A 24,311-nucleotide genomic window follows, 5' to 3' on the forward strand; every position below is an offset into this window, starting at 1 on the left:
ATAATACAAAAAAGACACCTCAACAATAGTAGTCTACTGATTAGAATCAACCAAAGTTCACTATTGTCTTCTGGTCTAGCAGCCATATGTCACAATATCAGTGGGGAAAACTAGGTTTAGACGAGTGAACTAACGCCACGAAGATGTGAGTTTACAAGGTTGTACAACGTACATAGCTAAAAAACCTTTATGATCAAGAGTTTTTTTTTAGTTGTTCAATTTAAGTAGTAATGCTATGGTTGTCAAATTCGGAGGAAGTTCACGTCATTAAATTGAATATTTTTTAGTAAAATTAGATTATTCAAGCAAATTTTTAAATGTTAACTTGATATTTGTTTAGTATTTCAAGGTTTTGCTTGAGAAATATTTGGTAAAGTTTAACATTATTTTTGGTGCCAATTGCTGTGACGTTAAATTGACTTACGTAACCTAAAACTGACTATTCGCTGCAAATAACAAACCACGTGCTAAAGCTATATATATATTTGGTAGAATTGACAATAACAGGAAATAGGAATTGCACAAGACACGAAAATATCCACAACGGATATACAAAATGTGCATATAGTGATAAAAACCATTATTTTTTATATATATCTGATTGAGTGCACAGTCCAATGTCACGTTTATCAATATGTTAAAAGTAGCCAGTTATTTACATCACACTACAGTGTACAAATTAGAAAACGAGACTGCAGACACAACAGATTGAATGAGGAACAACATCACGTGGTTCATCAACATGATGTGCAAAATATTGTATGAAAAAAAACTTAATACAAAAGCACCAAATTGTTTTAAAACTTGTAGTCGGCTTTCAGACGTTTTACACTAACTTTTAAAGAAGGCACAATATTCAAAACACCTAAAAAATTGTACTTTTATGATGTTATCTTCTTGTTCTATTAAGCATTACAGAACATCAGCCAAACAAAGTGTCAGGTTTCTGCAGCATGATAAATTGCAATGTGTTGACATATATGAAAATAACATACATTGCGTTAAAAATAAGAATAAAGCTGAAGCACAGCCGCCACTTTCACTTTTTAAAATTCACAAGCATTATCAGTCTTTTTTTCCGAAAACGATCACTTAGAGATTTTTTTGGTCATCAATCATAACAACCTAATTTTACACTTAAACACAATAAAACCAACAACTTTAATCTAAACAGTTGACAAAGCAAATAAAATCATTTTTTTTTGTATTTTTACACAACTGCACTTGATTCCAGGTCACATTGCTGGTAAAAGTTGTCAACAAGGTTTAGTATAACGTCCATTGCAGTAGTGTACTGATCAATATCTTTCATCAGATATGTAGTAAATCTACAAAAAGTACAAGTGTGCAAAAATTATTTCAACACTTACTACCAAACTTTAAAACTTTTTTGTGTAATGCACTTACACCAGCTTTAAGTCAAAGTTAGAAACATGAGTTATTGTTAACTTACTGACAATCATCTGCATGATCTGGAGTTGGAGAAAGTGCACGAATAAAATCCTTTGGATAAGGCGCTGCCTTCACTGCAAGCTAAACAGTAAACACGCAAGACGTTAATGGTATTTGCTTAAAATATTTGTATTTATTTATCAAACAAAATAGGTCTTCACTTACTGCAAAAATTCCTTTAACTACCCAGCCATGGTAGACTTTCAACGTATCTGAATAGGCATTATCTAAAAACAAAAAATATAGAATATTGTTAAATCTAAGTCAAAATGATTTTAACAGCAAATCTTAGAATAACTCTACATATATGGGTTATTGGATTAGGTGTGATTATTTTTTAATGCTGGTATTTGTTCTACATTACAAAAAATGAAGTATATAAAATATTTGGAAACTCATAATCAGGGTTGCCATCAGCTTAGACCAAAAAATAAGCACACTACTGATAACCAGAAGCGATAAAAAAAACACTAAACAAGACATTTTATACATTTGAAGAAATTGCAAGCAATACAAAGAAAGTATGAGTATACTTAAATCTGAATTTTTGATGCTAATGAAGTGGTTTGAGTTAGTATTTTTCAAATTTCAAGATAGTTAAAAAAAAATATTGTATTGCATTTTCAATTAAAAAACCCTAGGATAACTGAGCTTTTCCAAAGATAAAAATTTCCATTTTGGTTGGTATGTTGTGAACATGTTATGTGTCTCCTGTGGCTACAGTATACCAGATTGAACTTAATGGGTTCAAGTTCAATCTGGTATACTGTATTTTTAAATATAAAAAGTCATTTAATTAATGCTTTTTTTTTTTTGGTCTGGCAACCCATAGTCTACTGCAGTACTGCATACTTAAAAAAAAACAATCACAATCCATTATGACTATGTAATATAAAGTATTGTCGTTATAACTTGGCAATACAATGAATAAAGTTTTCACTACCCCATCAATATTAAATAATTTATAAAAAAACATTTTTGAAACTACAATAATCATGGTATGGTGACCTCGTTTATAATGTTAACTTTCTCTAGTGCCCCACATTATCTCCAAGTAAGGTTGCCACTACGCCAATTACAATATAAACTAAGATAAGGCTAAAATATCACCAAAGAAATTAATATATTTTAGGATGACAGTTTAAAAAAAATATTTTTTTCCATATTATTGTGTGTGATACCCACCCAATATTTCAAAATTTAAACACTCAAAACAGAGTTTTAAAAATTAGTGTTGTTATATTTATGTACTAAACTAAAAGTCTTAACAATTTTTTTCTCTAAAATGAAGAGTAAACTGCGGAGCTTTACAACATGAAGCAATATCCAAACCTTAAGCTGAAAAAAAAACTACTTACTTAAAGCTATAGTGAGGTTATTTTCTCCATTTTTAAAATTGAGGAGAAACTTTTGAATGAATCGCAGTCCTCTTTTCAGCCACATAAGAGCATCAGTTGCAGAGTTTCTTACTTTTGTTGTTGATGTGCGGATTTCTTGAGTTAAAATTGCTTGCAAAGTTTTATATTTTGATGTGTCTGATCGGTATTTGGTTCTTAACTTCTGCACAACATTAACAAAAAACAAAAATGACAAATACCAGAGGTTTTAAATCAAATAGACCTTACAAAATAACTACTCAACACTCTCTATTTATGTCATTGTGTTATTACAAAAGTTATACATAAAGATAAAAACTTTTAAGTTACACTGATATTTCCCATGAAGTCCATTTTAACTGGTGCAAAAGCAGTTGAACCAATTGTGTCAAGAAAAGGAATAATTCCTTCACATGCTGATAGAAATGGAATTGTTGGTATTCCACCATCTTCTTCAAGTGTAATATCAGAAAAACTAATAAAATTAAGAAGTAAAATATATGAATGAATCTTGATTTTATGTGTAGTAGAGCGAATACAGCTGATTACCAATAATTATGCTGTAGTGTTTATAAAATCATCCATCAATTATCGAATTTCTGTGTTAAAATGGCATCCAGAGAAATTACATAGTTCGCATTCATAGTAAAGAATAAACATGACTACTACATTAAATCTTTATCATTGCATTATTGTAAAAGTTTGTTTTTTAAGACAAAGGTTTGAGAAACAGATAGGGTGGATCCAGGGGGTCAAACCAATCCTTTTCGGTTTCACACAACGTTTTTTAAGGTAAACTGTTTGGGGCTCTGTAATATTGCAAGCCTTTTTAAGAGACCCAATAGTGCTAATTTTTTCAGGTGCCAAAAGCAGGGCTGCGGATTCGGTTAAAAACAACCCGAGTCCGACTCCCGAGTCCCGAGTCCGACTCCGGCCAAATGTAAGATTTTGTCGAGTCCCAAGTCCAGCTCTGACTCTACAGCCTGTATTTCACCCATTTACGCAACTAAATTAAGGTGGATTTTCTGCAATCCACTCATATTGGTGTCATAATTGATCCACCCGTATTACATGGTTTAAAAATATTTCCCATTTTCTATTACACTTTTACAACTTACATTTTGCCACCTTAACAGTTTTAAAATTTGATGCTGCGCATGCGCACGTCGGACTCGGGACTCTGGTAGTTTTACGTGGTCTTACTCGAGTCCCGAGTCCGGCAAAACAAACCGACTCCGTAGAGTCCCGAGTCCCGACTCCGCAGCCCTGGCCAAAAGCGCCAAGTCTCCTAAGGTAAAAGTTTTGTTGACTGAAACCAAATAAAAACTTTTAAATGTTGTTCTTTCATCACTCTTTGATGACTATTTTGCTTGTAAATTATTCAAATATTTCATCCGTAAGATGACTATTGCTTGTTTATTCCCTACTTTATATGATGCAAACACAGCGTTTAAAATTGAAAAAAAAGGGGGGGTGCGAAAAAAACAAAATAACTTGTGCTAAAAATGCTTGTCAAAGCTGACAAGATTCTGATAGCCTGCTAATGGTATTAAGTTTAACTTTTATGCATATTTATATTGTATAATATATGTATTTTATAAATAAAATAAACTTAGAATATACCTGTGTAACATTGCACTGAAAAATGTCAGCAAAGGTTCTTTACCATCTAACTGTGTTGTTGCACCATCGCTGTTCATGGAATGAGTCTGTGCTAATTTTGGTTTTGGTATATTTAAAGTGAGGACAGTCTTGGTAGCCGAATCTGATGACAGTCCGGTGCCTTCAGTTGTCAATTTTAAGTTGTTAGTTTTAGTAGTTATTGGATCATCATTGTGTAATCGTGTTAAGGTATCAGGTGGAGCGGATTGAACAGGTGATACTTTTGTGGAAAATGGTGAATGCACAGGAGAAGTAGGGGTAGTTGGACAAGCACTCCGGCCATGGCGCTGTAATATAAAGATTTAATAGTGTTATCTTTATAAAATACAAAAAAAACATGCCAATAATTAATGTAGGAATAATTTCTTGTCTGCTTCATGATGAAGAACAATAAAGTAACATCTTTAGCTTGGTAAGGTTAAGGCAATGATAAGATGAGCACCAGGTTAGGATTCAAAATGCGTAAATTTTTATATCCAAGTCCCAGTTTATGTTTAAGGCGGAATTATTCCCACCTCTGCTACAGTCCACAGTAAAAATTAATAGTAACCAGGTGAAATGGTTTAAAGACAAAATAAGGTGTTTAACAGTCTAATTCAGTGGTAGGCATACTGTGGGCCACAGAGCCATTTTTATGGGGCCGCGAGTTACTTTTAAATAGTTTAGTGTTATCATGTTGTTGTGGGCCGTGTGATAGCTGTACAAAGTGTATATTCATTGGACTTTATTTTAAAAGTTTGTGTGTCCTAAAACTTTTATATGTCTCAGCGTGGTTCAGACCCAAATGCCAAATGTGGTTCAGACCCACATGCCAAATGTGGTTCTGAGAGCCTGTCGAACTATAAGTTTTGCCAACTTTATGTTAGCGCCAATCTTTTTACGCTTCGCGGGTATATTCTTTATTTTACACTAGAATGTTTTACATTATGGCATAACAGTGTTTTTGGCATCAAGGCGCCGTATAATTAAAAACAACTATCCTGAATCCACCACTCTTTTCGTAGTTGTATTATATAGTGACTAGTGAGCCTTCAATAGCACTAAAAAGAGTGCCTTGGGCGGTGACTAAAAATGTTTGCCGACCACTGGCTAAGCTAACAGATTGGTCAACGCTCATAAAATGTTGCTGAATTATCATGCAAAACTTAACAATAAAAAATTGATTTCAAAAATAAAAAAAATATTCTTAAAATCATCAACTTAACTTAAACTGCTTTGGAGAAATCCTGTAACTTACACTTTAAAATGAATCTATTCCATTGTGATGGTGTATGATCCTTAGTACCAAATAAGGAATGCAAATAATATTGAGAACATTTTAAATTAAAAAAATGTCTCTTTTCAGAAAAAAAATTCTGTAGTAGGTATTTTAAAGTTTTTTTACCTTTTTATGTCTTGACTTTGGTGTTCCTAAAACAGGCAATGCAGCTTGGTCAGTCTGAGACTGTGACCGAGTAATCATTCTACCAGGCAAACCTGGCATCTCAAAAACGGTTTCAGATATAGATAAACAGCGGCCCAAAGTAACAAGGAATGTGTCACATGTTGTGGAAAGCAGAGTGGAATTGTCTGCAATTTTCTGAAAGGTATTATAACTTTATACCTATATTGCATAAATTAGTTAACATTTAATAAATCAGTTACCATAAATGGATACAGGTATGCAGATTGTAGATAGTGTACATTTAATGTTTGTGGAAGTACTCAGCAGGTGAGGAGTGTACATATTATGTTACTTATTGATGCATGATAAAAGCAAGGTAGTGTAGTATGTTATAAAACAACGCAAAATTCAAACAAATCAATTGGTGAATACGACCATAATGGATGCCATGTTTTTAGTATTACAATCTGCCTTTCAACCTTTTACTTTTTGGCATCATTCTAAATACATCACAAATAGCAAATGAAATCAAAATCTTGATAACTATATACCTTATGGCAAACAACATTTGGTACAGAGCAACACCCGTGGAACTAAAATAAAAAAACTTCACAGAAACAAATAAATTTCAACGACAGCAGGTCATGGCTTTTTAATAGTGTCTACTAACACAATATGGAACAAAGTAAACACATATACTGACCTGAATATCAGGAGTGTCTTTTTGCGCCTCCTCTTTGACATGAACAGCTTGCTGTACAAGTAGATCGCAAAAAAGTCGAACTTCACTCATACAAGTTCGTAGTTCAGAGTGGGCCTCTAGGGAATCTACAAAATATGAATAAACAAGGTCAATAGGTAGTTGTTACATATAAAAATGTCCAATAGTTTACATTTTATTCTGTTACCAAATGTTTTCCAGTTATTGAGCTGAAACTTGCTTTAGCGTTAACAAGCTAGGTAACATCCAGTTATTTAAACTATCACTTTTTTTCAAAAAAATCACTCATAAATAAAATTAGAAAAATAGAATACAAATATTGAAATATACCAAAACTATATTGTTCTAATCCAAAAATTTGCGAGCAAAAGTATTATTTTCTACTTTCCTGAAAAACTGGTTTACTTACCTTGCTCTTTGTGTAACCTTAAATCATTACTACTGGCTTTTGATGTGCCAAGAGCAATGATCCATGCTTGCCTCTCTGCAGCATTGGTCGTTTTCAGATACCACCTTTGTTCACTTTGCACAACAATGTCAAAACGGGTGTTGTCAGTAGGATATGCTAAAAATAGCTATTGATCAATTATGCAGAGTGTGTAACTATATATTCCTAACAATCTATTTCACACAAACAAGAATTAAATTAACAAATACAGAAATATTAAATAAATATATATTTGGGTACACTATGCACGGATCTGTAAAGTAGCTTGATAATAAATTGCAAATCTAAAAAGATCGAGTAAATCGACAGCATCTTGATTAAGACGTTTCGATACGAGTTTGTATCATCTTCAGTTAATGTGACTGAGAAGCATTTCAAGCATCACTTATAAGAAATGGGACGCAATTATTATCAGTCTGAGTTTCGAAAGTTGGGGCATATTTAGCACCTTCAGGTGTTGAACAAGAACAGTGGTGTCGATAAGGTGTCAACATTCAATTCGGGGCTGCAGTCTTGGATAGATAGCGACTTGAGTAGCCGCAATCTAAAAACGTCTGAAGCCCATTCAGTCACATTAACTGAAGATGATACAAGCTCGTATCGAAACGTTTTAATCAAGATGCTGTCGATTTACTCAACCTTTTTGGCTTTGCAATTTATTATCAATATTTGTTGACCTATAAATATAATTATGACAAGTTTAAATTGAACACCATGTTTACCAGTACTATAAAACTTGTCCAATATCACACCATAATAATACAAATTTGACTTCTACACACTGCACCTTGGTTACTATAAAGAAAAGTAAGTGTAACGGAACAATTCTTACCAATAATGTCACTAGCAGATATTTTAATTGAAGCTCTACAACCCTTGTCCACTTCATCAGCGCTGTTATAATATGATAAAACACCATTTTGTAGTATTAACCATCTTGGTTGCCAACCTGAAATATTGTTGAGAAGCTTAGCAAATTACACAGATGCCAATTTTATGTATTTGCCTGCCCAAAATATAAACACAATAAATCACTATGTTCACTAATTAAGTAAATTCGAAGGACAAAACACAGTGCAATAGAAGGTTAAGTGAACCATAAGATTAGTTTTATATTTTAAGACAAAACCTCAGAGTAACAAAGCTGCATCTTGTTTGCTATGCAAGGTACCAGATTAAACCTTTATGACAGGTGACCACTGACCTATGTTGAAAACCTTCTGGTCTAGTACATGTCAAACCTGAATCAATTACATGCCGACACAAAGCAGAAGTTCATCACCACTGGTCGATCAAGGCTAAACATAGTGTATATGCTTTGTCCAAAACATTTGGTACAAAAACGTTGCAGTGGCATCTTAAAATTGGCCCATACAAACTTAGGGAAACACGTTTATAAAAAATGTGCTGCTGCAGGATTTAATAGCTAGGACAGGACTTGGCCCACATGACATAGTTTAACCAGGTCTGGTAAAGTCAGGGTGATCATCTGGTAAGCAGAAAACACCCTGTTGGTATGTGATGACTCTGTACTCTACCGGTCTGTGAAAACCTTTAATTCAAGCATTTCATTTTTTTACTAGTACAGATTGAAATAAGAGCTTGTATTAGACTTTCTTATTCAAGAAAACTTCTTAATCAAAAATGGTTAATTTACAACATACAAATTATCCAGTTTTAAATATTAACTGTAATTAATTTTTCAAACAATAAATCCATAATTAATCTATTGTTATTATATGTAGAATATATATTGTGTTTTCTTGTGTCTAGTCAAAGATGAATCAATAAATGATCGATAAAGTTTTTTGTTGTCTACTATATTTGCTAATTAGGTAATACAGTATTATTGGTCAAAGTGGTCCAATTGACAGAAAAAACATTCTGAAAGTAAGCACAAATCTACAAAATAAGCACATTTCTCAAATATAAGCACATTTCTTGCATATATATAAGCACATTGCTAATTCTAAAACAGCATGGTTCAAACATCCAGGCAGAGCAAATCGTTTCATAAGGCGGGCAAATGTTGTAAGGGTGACCAGGAATTTTAGTTTGGGGGGTATAGAAAAGCATAAAAAAAAATTCAGTCAGGTATAAATCATGTAATCATACCAAACATGCAACAGATGTGTGGTATTATGCAACTGAACCAAAGTCGAAGTGCAAAAAACATGCATTTGTTTGGTTTCAGTTTTCAAAATTTTTACCATTGAAGTATCTATACTTGACGCATTGGTTGCATGAAAAGATTAGCATTATATTCCTCCACCCCTAATGATTACACCGATATGGCATAAACATGTCAAATAGAGCGATCTGGCATACATTGTGAATTTGTATAGAAAATTGCATTAACTAAATAATTTGTCAAAAATTGCATTTAGTATAGAGTTAATGTTCACAGGCTATGGACAAATACAAGAAAAAGTGAAAATATTATCTGGCGCGTTCATCCTAAAAACTTTGGCATGCCATAAAGCAGGTGTAGCCGACTTATTGATTGCGATTTATAAAAATATTTTTTAGAGACTCACAATCGACTGGTTCAGTAAAAAAGTCACAAGAACAATTATTATTAAAAATTTTAAGCATTAATTGCATTCCAAGCCAGCAAAGACATAAATTTGTTACTTCAAAGAACGCTATATTAGGCTTGGCCAGACAACAGTTGGTCGTTTTAATGTTTCGCTATGTGCGACAGCTACTGTAATGACATAACACATATTTAATGTGATGAACTAGGTGAAATGTGTGGTTATTTTTCCACTTTAACAAAAAATGGAGTTTGTGAGCAGCGGTGGGATTCAGCATGTTTGCCTAGGGTTGAATCCTGTTCTTGCAACAACTTTAATTATTTTCCGGAAAATATGACTTTTTAAAACACAACTGGCTGAAATATATGACTTTTGTGATAGAACCGGCTGAAAAAAACTTTAATCCCATCATTGTTTATAAGTCATACAGTGCGACATGCCATAATATGCAAAGTGCCTTAGATGACTGGATTTCATCAAAACAAGGCTAAAACATTGTAAACACTAGGGTTGTATTATCCGGATAGCGGTTAAGAGGTTTATTGCTATCTGCTACCAGGATATAAATTTACCAGTTAGCATAAGCAATGTTTTCAACTCGTTTTTACACCTTTTCAGTCCGTTTTTGCCAAGGTTTCTTGTGGTAAATGTTTGCCAAAAAGCCCACAAGGGACAGAGTCGTTTCATGAGAAAGTAAATATTCAAAGTGTTTGATTTATTCATTTCCATAGTATATATTAATGTTTATAAATAAACTGTGTTACTGTTGGGTTATTTTCTAATCGTCTATTTACATAAATCGTGAAAGAGCGATAGTCTAAAATTATCTTTTTATTTATTTTAGGCAAGTAGAAATATCCAAAATTTAGCGAGAAGAGTAACATTTTCATGTTTACATAGTAAAATTGGCAAAAATATACTTATAACCCATGGCTGCATAGCCACAGGTTGTTTTAGTACAAACAGAAAAGTATACCTCCCCAGTAATTGGTCCATTTGTAAACAGTTCCTTCTAAGTTTCCACCAGAAGACATTACATTTTATTTTAATGGTTACAAGATTTAATTAAGCCTAATTACAATTTAAAACATATCTATTACATCTATGGAAGAAAATTGCTTATTAAACTACCATTTCATTGAAATGGAATCATAGAAAATTAAAAAAACACAACACAACATCACTGTTCAACATACCATTAGGTTGCCTAAATAGATATTAATGATCACCAGGTTCACATACAATTAGAAGGGGAAATCAATATCTAAGAAATCATGAAAAACATAAACAAATCTTGCAATATTAAGGTATATAGTTTGTTTTGATTGAGCACGAAAATATTTTAAATATTACATAATGGAATTGAAAATAGCAAGCATATAGTGTTTAACACATCATTCAGACAAGGAGTCATCAATGGTGGTGTAGTTTTCAAAGAATGCTTGATAAAGCTTTAAACATTGCTCTGGGGCATAGACACCACAAACTTCTCGACATGAATGCATACTAAGTTGTGCTGCACCAACATCAGCAGTACGCATACCCAATCTAGTGGAAAGAATTGGTCCGATAGTAGAACCACATGGAGAATCATTTCTCACCATAACATCCTGAATTGGTACATCAGCATACTTTGCAGCCTCCCGGAGTACAGTTGCTGTAATAGCCGTTGTTGCATATCGTTGGTTGTTGTTGGTTTTGATGACTGGACCACCATGCAAGCTGGGTCTCATTTTTTCTTCATGCTTGTCGGAGTAATTTGGATGTATAGCGTGCGCCATGTCTGCACTAACCATCATAGATTTTGGAATGCTCTCCTCAAAGGCTGTCAGATTCTTTGGATCACAGGACAAGCGCCTCATGACATACTCAGTAATAGAAGACCCAGCTCCTTGAGCACTGGATGAACCAACTTCTTCATTATCAAACAAAGTGACCATCCGAATGTTTTTCTCAGAATCCAGGCCACTGTCACAGGATTTCATCAAGCCCTCTAAACTGCAATAACTGCTCAGCAAATTGTCCAGCCTTGGAGCAAAGATAAACTCTTCCAAAACACCACCGATAGCTGATGGTTGATGATCCGCTAAAAACAGATCAAGATCCACAACTTTGTCTGGCGTTGTCTCCAATTCATTAGCCAGCATTTCCATAAACACACTGTGGTGATATGATGAGCAGCCTGATGAAGACTTGGAATCACATTCTGTCTTATTTAATTCATACTCGCTCTGCGTAGCCAAAATCGGAACTAGGTGGTTTTCCTTGTTAGTTGAAAATTTATCATTCATTTCTCTCTGGAGATGGATAGCCAGATGTGGAACCCTCATGATTGGACGGTTTATATGTAACAACTTTGACTTGATTACATCATTTTGTGAGACCAAAACTCTGCCAGCCACTTTGAGGTCACGATCGAACCAGCTTGGCCAATTTCCACCACCATAGCATTCAGTCCCAACTTGAATGAAGCCTTCCTTTTGTCGCATACTCTTCACTTTAACTCTCAAACATGGGCTATCAGTGTGGGCACCGACTATGGCATACCCGTTGCCAGCCCGGTACGCTCCACCGACAACAAATGCAATCAGTGTAGATTGGTTCCTAGTCATAAAACACTTGTCATTTGGTTTAATGTCCCAATGATCACGCTCAGATATTTCTTTGAAGCCAGCATTAAGAAGTCTTCCCTTGCATTCCTCAACAACATGATATGGGGAAGGACCAGCATCGACAAATTTCAAAAAATCTCTTGCAATTTTTAGGGTAACTGCCTTATTTGCCATTTTATCTTTATTATTTCATTCTGTATATATCACATATAAATGCATATAAACATTATATATGGGAACTCCCAAACAAAATTTATAAATACATTTTAAACCAATAATTTACATGTGCCTGTTGGTAACTGCAGAGGATCCAGTTAAAGTTTTTCAACAAAACTAAAAATTTTAAATTTGGCAGCTGCGTTGTAGGCCACTGTGAAAGTAAGTGCATCCCCGGGGAGAAGAGATCTACTATACTTTCCAGGCGGGGCAGCAATGTGTTCTTAAATCCATAAAGTTGGACAAAAGCACTATCATAGGCAGCAAATCTTAGTTCAAGGTATTTTGTTGACTTTCTCAGAAGACGAAGAAACAACAAAACCAGGTGTTTTTTAGCAAATTAAAACCAAATTGGTAAAAATGCAAGACTTTGATATTATATGGGGCTGCAGCTTTTAAAGGCTCACAACAAAAGGGTGGAAAGGTTTACAAAAGGAGATGATTATAAATATCATCATGTTCTATGGCACTGGTGGCCAAACCATAGATCGCTGGCCGAGGGCCGCTCTTCAACCAGTTTTATGCTACCCTATTTGTCCCAGTTGTATTTGAGTTTTTTAAAATGTCCACTGTCAATTATTTTGTTCTTATTTTTTTGCTCATTATAACTACCTAATTGCAAAAACGTTCTGCACTAAGGGTGAAACATTTTCAATACGTCAATTTTAGTTTTCAATATGTTAATTTTAAAACACTAAACTGGCTGAAAGATTTTAGCAAATTTACAATCATCAGGGACACCTAAATTCAATCCTGCCAATTCTGCATTTTTTGTCCGATTGGTAACTCTGGATATATTGATTGGGGGAATATTTATGCAGACTAAAATTGAAAGGCTGGAATAAATTAATTGTACAATTTAGTTTGGCAGGCTGTAATGCATTTTATTTTACTAAGTTTCCAAGGAGTAAATGGATTACTACAGAAAACCATAAGTCAAGTTTTTGAAGTTGTTTTGTGCATTTAATTGACTTTTTGCGACTGAACACATTTCATGGCAAATTTGCATGAAAAACGCAGTGACGGTGATAAATCACACCATCTGTGGAAGTAAAGAAGATATTGATTAAAAAAATTTTCACATTACTTAACCGTGCAGCTGACTGGAAGGTCCATCGGACCCATCGCTGCTCTGGCCGTATCGCGCATCAATTTATTTCTTGTCATAGCTTACTTTGTGTTTTTTAATTTTAGCGCCAACGGAAAAATAAAAATTACTTACTTACTTCTTAATGTGACCTAACTTATTAAACAATCAGACTTTCAACAAAAAATATTATTAAACAATAAACATTATTAGCATGTAAAAAGTGACTTACATGGGGTAAAACCTACGAGCATACTATTCAAAAAGAGTCATGACTCAAACGCCAGTTATTTAGGAGTGGGATATTAATATGTGTTTAAACATTCACAAACATCAAAATGTTAGAATTTGGTTGAAAAGCAAAGGCTCCATAACTCAATAAATAACGAAGATTCTCAGTTAAATATTTTTATATATTAGTTCAGCAAACATACTTTTAATAAAAAAAATATTATTAAAATAACAATTTTCAATTAATGAATATTGACACTTCAGTCATATTCGGCTTTGAAAATCGAGCATGTAGAACAGGGGTCGGCAACCTCCGGCCCGCCGATGTAATTCATCCAGCCCTCCGCCTCTTTAAAAAATTTGACATAAATCCATTTAACATACTTTTTGACTATTTTAACTACGTAATTGCAAAAAATTTCGCGCTACGCTTGAATGATTATTATACGTCCGTTTGTTTACGTTTTGATGCTGCCTTTTCAACTAGATCAGCGCTTCTTTACCATTGCGCTGTGGAAGGCTGACAAGTGTGTCGCGGAAAAACAGAAAACGTATTGAAAAATATTGGACATATAGTTTTTTAACATTTTCGATTTTTTATTTTTGGCGATGTAATAAAAACTTGCAAGAAATTTAAAAAACATACCGGTATACCTAAAAAATCGCGCTCGCTGAGCTCGCCAGGTGCGCCGTGACTTGAAACGGTTAAAAATCACAAAGCTAGATTAACTTAAAATGTTATGGCGTTCCCTCAAAGCAGTTTTATTACACTTTTCATTAGTAGTATGGGTGACGACACATGAACTCGAATTTTATACCAAACAAATCCTTTTTTTGCTTTGCGTCAACACTTTACTGCCTCTGTAAATGTAATTAAACACGTTTTTAAGTGAAAAAAATATCCATGGCCCGCCTGATTCACAGTTGTTTTAACATTTCAATAACACGAATCTTAGTTAACATTTGGGGCGGCCTGCAGAGACTTTCTCAGTTTGGTTTTGGCCCGCAACAAGAAAAGGTTGCCGAACCCTGATGTAGAAAATGACTTAGGCGCCCTTTGATTTTTGCACAGAGAAATTAACACAAAAATTAGAAAAGAAGAAGATATGAATAAGATGTTGCTTCCAGGTATTGTTTTAAGAAAAAGGCGTGGTATCCAAAATACATTATGAAAGAGCGCTGAAGTAACTATAGGAAGAATAAATATTATAATAATAATACTTGACCCACCAAACCCAAATATTGTTAACAATATAAACCCCTGGGCGGAAATGTGGTATATGGTTGACCAGCGCCAACAATTGCCCTGGTGTACTTGCCATTTTAGGGTTCTACTTCAGGACTGTTTCGACGGGCAATTCCCAGGATTTCCCGCGAATTAACAATCCCAAATTTGGGGAAATTTGTTTTAATCCCGGTTAGTGGGCAACATAGCAAAACTTCAAAAAATCTTGTTGTTTTCGACTGATGCCAAGAAAAAAATATTACTAAACTTATTAAAGTCGTTGCCTGAGTTGCTTTATTTGCACTTACCAGCGGAAAAACTTGCGAGTTTTTTTTAAATAAACACAAATAGAGGTGCAGCATTTAAAACGAGAAGGTCTTGTAAGATTGCAGAAGCAATACTACAGAACATAAATGAGCTTATTTAAATGTTTGCAGCTGATAATTTTAAAGATAATGACTAATTAAGTATAATTATTTTTGTCGGGATTCCCCGTATTTCCAGAAATTCTAAATACCGTTTCCACGGGAAAAAGAGGAACCCTATTTGCCATACTTTCCACAGTGGAGTGCAGCTTAACAAATCGCAATTAAGTTAAATGTCATTCATCTTTAACTATTAATTGAGGTACAAAATGAAGGACCATATACACTGGATAAAACATCTTCAATATGGAATAAAATTACCAAACTAAGGAATAACTGAAAGGTTTACCTGTCAATCACACCTGTAAGATGAAGTAAGGAGAGGATAAAAAATATAAATTATGAGGCAGGCCAAACTTTTTATCGATTTTTTGTTGTGTTCACAGATGTAGATTCAATTTCCAAATCACAATTTGCAAAATATAACCTTGTAAAAACTGAAACCATCGCCAGATTTCCCACAAACCTTTAGTAAAAACGTTAATTAAATTGGCGCTGGTCTAGAATCCTACCACAGTTCTAAAATCAACGCACAAAATTTGAGTTTGGGTGCGGGTTAGCGTTCGGGTGTGGGTGGGTCAAGTATTATTATATTCTTTGTTTAATAATAATACTTGACCCACCGTAACCCAAACGCTAACCCGCACCCTAACCCAAATGGTGTTTCGTTGTGGTAGGATTCTAGACCAGCGCCATTAAATTTATAATGAGAATATAACTGGCATAATATTAACCAAACACGATAGTTTAGATGTTTTTCAAGTAAAGTGTAAAACACAGTTGACAAGACAAAATGATTCTTATTTAGATAGCTTGGCAACGTGGATGTAATGATCCTGTTCTGAAGCGAATGACTTTTTGGTCTGTTCTCTCGTAACTTAAAGTCTTAAAAAAGCACCCAATTCGTCAACAATTATTGAAGCGTATCATTAATTTGCAAAAATCCTTATTTACCTTTCGTAGGCTATAATATTAAAAAAAAACATTTAAACGGGGAACTGGACCGTTTAAATTCCGTTGCAGGTTTTGATCCAATGCACATATTTTTTAGATATCGGTTCGGTTTATGTTCGGAGCAAAACCGTTTTCGTTCGACCAGTTTTGTTTCAAAGGACCCCAGGTATAAGACCTAAATAAAACACAATTAACATCGGAATAAAACTCAGCTCGGAATCAGACCAAGTAGGACTAACAACTAGTCGAATAGTTAAAGTCTATACAACATTTAACTAACCCAAGGCCCAAACCCTACCCCTAACTTTCTCATTAACTACCCTAAAAAATTAAACCCTAAGGGTCATTCCATGTCAATTCACCAGAAAAATCGAAAAATGTAACCCACCATTTACTTACAACGATTTTCAACAATAGGAATCCTTTCTTTTCAACTTACGAATAACAAACAATGTCAAAGTTTATGTTTTCGCATTGTTTGACCCACTTTTAATCACCCAATTGAAGAAGTCATTCATGCTGAACGCAAATTTCAAACGCCTTTTTCTCTAAAACCTTAATTTCGATTTTGCCTTAAAGTATCTCATTTGAAAGATACAGTTTTACTAAACATTATAAGCAAAAATAAAAATGCACTTTTTTGTGTATTCTTTTTAATTGAGGAATTAAAAATTATACCCATTTTTCGTTTATGTTGCTAAGTTTTGGTTCATTTATTTACAAAATCAAACCATACATGTTTTACTACATAGTTGCTATTGATCTGTACACTTTTATTGTAATAAGTAAGAACGCCACAGCAAAAGAAAAGAAGTGAAAATAAAATACTTATAGCAAAATATTTTTACACCCATAGTTTTATATAAATTTAGTGGTACAACATTGATTATTTAACAGATGACCATTTTTTATAATTAAAATTTGCATTTCTATATTTAGTTTGTATTTTTTAGGGTCAGTGAGATGTGGTCCAAGTGCTGAAATCACACATAGAATGCGGTCAAATGGTACCCAATAAATATCTTTATACTCTGGCCAATAAAAATACTCTTTTTGGCCTTTTGGGTGCATGAAATCCAGTAACAAATCTTCTTGATCAAAGCTAAACTCTAGTATGGTAGCCAAATATCATAAATTGTCATAAATAATGGCTACCTAGAAACCAGGGTGTATGTTTGTAAGGTATTTTTTTTACCAAAACACTGACCGTCATCCAGCTAGTCAGCTTGGTCGTAAGGCATGTTTGTGAAAAAGGAATGCATTTATGTAAGCTTCTAGTTCCTTAAACTGCAGAAACTTCCGAAAACCATTGTTTTAAATTTTCCCTTGCTTGAATATTTCATGAGATTTTAGAAATATAAACTTGATTACAGCAATGTTAGTTTGACAGCAATGAAACATTTCCTCTGGAGTTGTAATTTGGTTGTTTACAGGTCTTTGCAAACTGGCTTTGGATGTCAATCTATTTACTGTACCCCCAATTCCATCACATGCTCGTTTTCACTGACTTGTTGTAAAAAAGACCATTGAGCATAGATGCCAAAATCATCTTTATGTTTGCACAGATTGTAAAAGCTTTTACAGTTATTGTATTGTGCAGCACAGCACAATCATTAGTAATATATTCTACAGTGGTAATATTTGGCAGTATTTTTTCTTTAGGGCCATACAATTTTTTTGAATTACATATACCATGGAAGCATCATTTTCCATATCATGGCTACTGGATGAATTGTACAAGAGTGGTATGTCCAATGGCATCCTTGTGCTTCATCTTGGATATAAAAAGAACAGTTTTAACTGAAAAGCGCCATTATCAGTGATTTGTTTTTGTAGATTTTCCTTTTCAGGTTGATATATTTTGATTGTGATTTTGAAATGTATGACTGAGGAATCAATACGATTAGTTTGCTGATCAATAACTCGAAAAATTCTGCAATTAAAAGTGACTGTGGTATTAATACTGTTCTATATACTAAAAGTTACTATTTACCCTCAATTGCAAGGTTTTCCATGTATAAACAAGTTTAAACAAATATTTTTTTACTAGATCATATATTTATCCCTGTCTTACAGCACACTAGAAAATCTTATTGGTAAAAAACATCCTAAAATGTCAATACTTGCACTTTAGATGCAAAAGTTTTCACAAAATTCAAACACCCCTAAAAACGTTTAAACAAAAAAGTACACTCCAATTTTTTTCTGATATATAAAATGTACAAATATCTTTCAAACAAGATAATTTGCAGAAAAATCGAAATTAAGGGTTTCCAATAAAAGCTAACTAAAGTATAGTTCCGCTTGAATGATTTCGTAAACTACGCTGTAAACAATAGACAATAAATAATGAGAACAAATGGATAAACAAGAAATTTCGCAGTAACTTGAAAGTGGCATGCCTGATGATTCTTTAAAACTTACTTGAACCTTCTACAATGTTGCATCACTGAGAAAATGCAAGAAACCAACACGCCTTCACATTTTAGGTTTTCAGTTACGCTTCAATGAACACAAAAGTGACCATACAAAAAAGGACCAGAAGCTACACAGCACAAAAGCCATCACAAAGAAATACAAAGGCCAAAATAAACATATTTACGACAAAAATTTAAAAAAAAAAAATTATACCACAATATTAAGAATTGCCTATACATTATAAATTTAATAAAAAATTATAAAAATTAAAAAAAATATTAATATTCATAATTAATATTTGCAATAAAATAAGGAAAAAAAGCTTGATCCATTATTTTAACTAACAAATTCGTGTTGCGCAAGAAAATACCTTTCCAGTGATATAAAACTTGCTATAAGTTTAAGGGGGGAAAGTATTTAATACCGCCGATAACCGATATTAATATTCATAACCGATCGCGGCCATCTTGATACTGCTCCAGACTGCTCGATTCTAATCCTTATCGCGGCGATTTTTAAGCGGCTCCAGTCTAGTCAATTCGACTCGGAATCGAACAAGATTTTTACACGCTGCTTTTGTCTACTCTATCTTCTTAGAGAAAGGAATTTTGAAGAAAAAAATTAAAGTTTAAAAAATTCATATTTACAACTACACAGACGAAATATCGTGATTTTTCATCTTGGTAACATCCGGCCAAAACGATTCGATATTGCCAACTGCCCCAATAATGACCTATATTAAGAGGAGGACAGTGGTCACACCTTTCTAATGATACCCCATTTGTTATAATTTTGGCTTGGATAAGTGGTTCAGTCGGCGATAGACGATAATCGATATTAATATTCATAACCGATCGCGGCAAATTTTCAAATGGCTCTAGATTGCTCAATTCAAATTGAATTTGAACGAGATTTTCGCACGCTACTTTTGTCTAATCTATCTTCTTGAGAAAAGAAATTTTGAAGAAAAAAATTAAAGTTTAAAAAATTCATATTTACAACTACACAGACGAAATATCGTGATTTTTCCTCCTGGTAACATCCGGCCAAAACGATTCGATATTGCCAACTGCCCCAATAATGACCTATATTAAGAGAAGGACAGTGGTCACACCTTTCTCATGATATCCCATTTGTTATAATTTTGGCTTGGATAAGTGGTTCAGTCGGCGATAGACGATAATCGATATTAATATTCATAACCGATCGCGGCAAATTTTCAAATGGCTCTAGATTGCTCAATTCAATTTGAATTTGAACGAGATTTTCGCACGCTACTTTTGTTTAAATCTGAATTTTTTAAACTTTAATTTTTTTCTTCAAAATTTCTTTTCTTTAAAAGATAGATTAATTTGCTAAAAAACACGGCACTTGCCACCCCCTGGAATTTCAAAATGCAATTATTAGTAGTATATTTAAGTGTACTATGTATATTAAGGTTAAAATATTATACATTATCCATTGCCCCCAGTGGCGTATCCAGGGGGCGCGAGTTCTTACCCTCTTTTTGTAAGTGATATTATCGTTTTTTGTTCGTTTTTGTCATGGTTTAACAAACTGTTTGAAGCGGCGTGCTTTTAAAGTAATTGGGTCACGCGTCTTGATCTAATGCGAAACCAAGATTGAGTGCAACACGCCGTTTTTCGTCTTTTTGTTTGGCCTCTGCGCTAATATCCAATGTTAGTGTAACACCGTTTCATTTGTTTAACTGAAGCAGATTCTTAAAAGCAGATATAATGGTGACTGTCGTGCGCGTTTCAAAGTCTCCATTTTTAAGTAATGATGGTTAACGCAAAATTATGCTCTTTAAGCATACTCTTAGACCACGTGCTAAGTGTGTAATGGACACAACTTATTTTCCCTCAACCGCGGCTTGTAATTATTCTGACTTGGCACACAGCTCGGCGCAATTGTTGCACTAATCGTGGCATAATACCACCAGGAAAAAACGTTCTTCGTTTAGTATTGCAGGTGGTGAAGACAATTTTTTAGCGCTCGTTCCGTTCATGGAAAAAAAATGCGCTGCTGATAGTCGAATTATGTGTGATTCTACCACAATTAATAACAGATATTTCACGGTCTTGTTTTTTTTTTTTGCCTGAAGTTACCGTGTTTCGCAGCTGGCGCCTGACAGGATTGTTGACGACGCACGTGGTCGCTTTTGCTGGACGTATTTGGCTGTTTCTGATTAGTTTTTTTTATCACGTCTTGCAATCACCATTCTATGACGTCATGCTGTCACTGTTTTATGACGTCATTATTCATTAAGTCAGACGAAAAATAGGGGAATTCCCTAAGTTGAAAATTCAGGACCCCTCTTTTTGATTTTCCCCTGATTGCCACCCCCTGGAAAATTTTCTGCGGATACCCCTGGAAGGGTTATAAGAGTTGAATTAGTTAGAAAAATTAGAAGAGTTGGAAGAATTGGAAGAGCTCAAATAGTTGGAAGTGTTAGAAGAGTTGGAATAGTTGTAAAAGTTGGAATAATTGGAAGGGTGAGAAGAGTTGGAAAAGTGGGACGAATCGGAAGGGTGATAAGAGTTGAAATAGTTAGAAGAGTTAGAAAAATTAGAACAGTTGGAAGAATTGGAAGAGTTAAAATAGTTGGAAGTGTTAGAAGAGTTTGAAAAGTAAGAAGAGTTGGAAAAGTTGGACGAATCGGAAGGGTGATAAGAGTTGAAATAGTTAGAAGAGTTTGAAGAGTTAAAAATATTAGTAGAGTTGAAATAGTTAGAAGAGTTGGAAGAATTGGAAGAGTTCAAAAGTCAAAATTGTAGGCAGAGTTAAAAAAATTTAGAGGAGAAGAATCGTAAAGTTTATTTGCAATCCATTGTTGCCAGTGCAACTCTTTAAACGTTTTTACGCTATGATTTCAGATGCATAATTGCGCACGCAGCCCTGACCACAAATGCATAAAAAAATTGTTGCGTCATGCTGAAGTGAAGTCAACGGCTGCTTCGACAAGTGTGGGTTCGTTGAAGTTTCACTTAACTTTACTTGGTTCAGTTCAAGTATGACTTTTAAAGCTAAACCAGGTTCGGTTACGGTAGGCCCTAATTACAAAACATATAGGTCTACGCTTGCAACTTATTTAGGTGCCTTCCGTGTCTAATGTCATTCAACATACCAAAAGACAGTTCTAACAGGTACTGGGATATGCTATGAGAGTGTAGTGACTCTGTAGGTCCGTTTATAACGGCAGAGATCATTCCTGCTCAGTCGTATCGATCGCCTTCTCCTTGTGTCTGCTTATATGCTTCTGGGTCTACTGTCTTCGGGGAGACCGCCCTGTCTCTCACCAAGACTAGACCTAACTTTCTCTGATTTTCCTAATTTTTAGTAAATTATATTTTCTGGGGAAACGTCCGTGATTTATTCGGAGAATAGTAAGATCCGTGTTTTATATCTCTCCAGCACGCTGGTAGCACATGTTTTAATAAACCATTATAATTTCGTCGAAATATTTTTGACATATTTTTTTACATCTGTTTACCATAAAAATCTGTTTTGCCATTTATAATACTTATTTTAAAATAGGCTGAAAATTGAAGAAGTGTCTAAAGCATGTCACCTGAATGACATTGGTATCTTAATCTACCCATTCACCGTTTTCCAACAAAATGCGTTTTTCGAAGAATACATAAAAAAAAGGTTAATCAAGTTTACCAAACGACAAATATTTTTCCTTATTACAAAATAGCTGATAAGTTCAGAATACAAGTATAAACTAAACGCTTGTCATACAAAAATGACATGAGTCTCTAACTCTACCCATTCACGTTTTTTTAACGAAATAACATTTTCGAAGACTATAATTGCCACAAAATACGCAAAAAACGACGGCTTACCAATACGCAAAATAACGACGTTTACCCGTTTTTACCGAACGACTATTTAGTATTTTTTCCTTATTGCAACTTTACTCCTTTAATTCTACCCATTCACCGTTTCGCTCGGTAAACTTGGTTAGTTGTTATTTTCAGTGACGTGCGGTGACGTTCCTAGATGGTAGGCACTAATTTTTTCAAGCCACGCTTTTCTTTAACAATCACAAAAACGGTATGGAACTAATCAAGATAAAAAAATTAGCGGTATGCTTTTGTGGGGCGCAGCCACAATGAAAAAATGTTTATAGAATGTTTAATGTTTACATTCTTTCATTGTGGCTGCGCCCCACACTTTCACGTTTATTACAAAAATGAAAATAAGAAACAGGGAAAGTATAAAAGGCGATATTTTAAAGCACAGCCACCGGTAGCGTAGCCAGCCAAAAATCTAGGAAGGTGGGGTCTGGGCAAAAAGTTTAAACTTTTGTTGTTTAGCTTTTGCCATTGTATGAACTGCGTATCGAACACAAATAAATACACTAGCAAACCGTTTCGAGCAGCAACTTACTGAGTTTTAGCGCAATACTAAAAAATCATTCAGAGAGCAAAAACAAAATGACTAAAAAGTAAAACTATATCAATAAGTAGCCTATAGCGAATTGAATAATAACTAAATTCGTTTATGACGTAACAGTGCATGACAATTGAAGTTCTGGCATGCCTGTGATCGACTTTTGTGGTACTGCAAAACAAATATTATTAGAGTAAACAATATTTATACATATTTAGGGGGTCATGGCCTCTGTTGCCCCCTGGCTGAGCCTATGACAGTCACATCCACTGTTATTTTTTTGTCCAGTCGTCTGATGCAAACCTTTTAAATGAGAAACAGATTTGCCTTTATTTATGACTCTAACTTTAGATTGATTGAAAGTGTAAATTTTTCTCCATTTTAGTTAAATTTTATATAAAATACAATCCTTTACACTGCAAGAAGTCAATGTAGAAATGTTTCATAGCTGGGACGTCACATTTGAGGCATGCCTCAAATCCTAGCTAAATCGTTTATCATGTTTTCCGAGAGAATTGGGAAAGAAAAAAGCACGCATAATGCAGTACGTAGAACTTTTGTGATCTGAAGAGAGGCACAGCTTGGCACTGCCTCTCTTCGCGTATTTCAACGATTTTGAACGCTTGATATAAATAACGCAACAGAAATTGGAAATAATAACGCTTTAGGTATAGAAGTGTAAAATTTGCGGGAGAAGGAGTATGGACTACAGGAATCCATTCAAATTAAAGCACCCAAAAACATGCAATGTGTACTGTACTTTAGCAAATAATATAATATTCTGTGATAAACATCTCTTTAATATACGTTTTGCTTTGTCAGATGTTGACAGGTGAGACACTGCCTCACCTGCCTCCCCTGACCGCACGTCCCTGGTTATTTTGTGTGTTTTGCGAATTAATTAGTCTTCGAAAAACGTACTTTGTTGGAAAACCGTGAATGGGTAGAGTTAGAGACCAATGCCATTCAGGTAAAAGGTATTTAGACTTGCATTTCTTCAACTTTCAGCCTATTCTGTATAATAAAATGTCCAAAAATGTATAATAAAATGTACAAAAAGATTTTTGTGGTAAACCAATGTAAAAAAATATGAAAAAGAACCAAAAAAATAATTTTGTTAAAATGACTAAAGTTAGTTAAGACAAAACCTTAATTCGATAAGACA

At 34.1% G+C, this 24,311-nt stretch overlaps 2 protein-coding genes across 3 annotated transcripts; both read right to left on the reverse strand.

Annotated features, from left to right (window-relative positions):
- Positions 1-465: 465 nt before the first annotated feature.
- Positions 466-10,683, reverse strand: LOC146133162 (pleckstrin homology domain-containing family A member 8-like). Of its 2 annotated transcripts, none has more exons than XM_083396754.1 (11): positions 10,557-10,683; positions 7,876-7,992; positions 7,005-7,160; positions 6,578-6,702; positions 5,875-6,069; positions 4,452-4,777; positions 3,159-3,303; positions 2,811-3,012; positions 1,618-1,679; positions 1,458-1,533; positions 466-1,328 (listed from the first exon to the last, which is right to left on the reverse strand). In XM_083396754.1, exons 1-11 carry the CDS (start codon positions 10,612-10,614, stop codon positions 1,312-1,314), a joined length of 1,479 nt encoding a protein of 492 aa, XP_083252880.1. In that variant the 5' UTR covers positions 10,615-10,683; the 3' UTR covers positions 466-1,311. The 2 variants fall into 2 exon arrangements, with proteins under 2 accessions (XP_083252880.1, XP_083252879.1); XM_083396753.1 differs by having other exon boundaries at positions 1,454-1,533.
- A 279-nt stretch (positions 10,684-10,962) lies between these two features.
- Positions 10,963-12,506, reverse strand: LOC146133163 (aspartyl aminopeptidase-like). The gene is made up of 2 exons (XM_083396755.1): positions 11,784-12,506; positions 10,963-11,666 (listed from the first exon to the last, which is right to left on the reverse strand). The coding sequence occupies exons 1-2, from the start codon at positions 12,364-12,366 to the stop codon at positions 10,975-10,977; spliced, it is 1,275 nt and encodes a 424-aa protein (XP_083252881.1). The 5' UTR covers positions 12,367-12,506; the 3' UTR covers positions 10,963-10,974.
- Between the last annotated feature and the right edge of the window lie 11,805 nt (positions 12,507-24,311).

The sequence above is a fragment of the Ascidiella aspersa genome, chromosome 9 (genome assembly GCF_963924565.1).
Source record: "Ascidiella aspersa chromosome 9, kaAscAspe10.2, whole genome shotgun sequence".
Taxonomy (NCBI): domain Eukaryota; kingdom Metazoa; phylum Chordata; class Ascidiacea; order Phlebobranchia; family Ascidiidae; genus Ascidiella; species Ascidiella aspersa.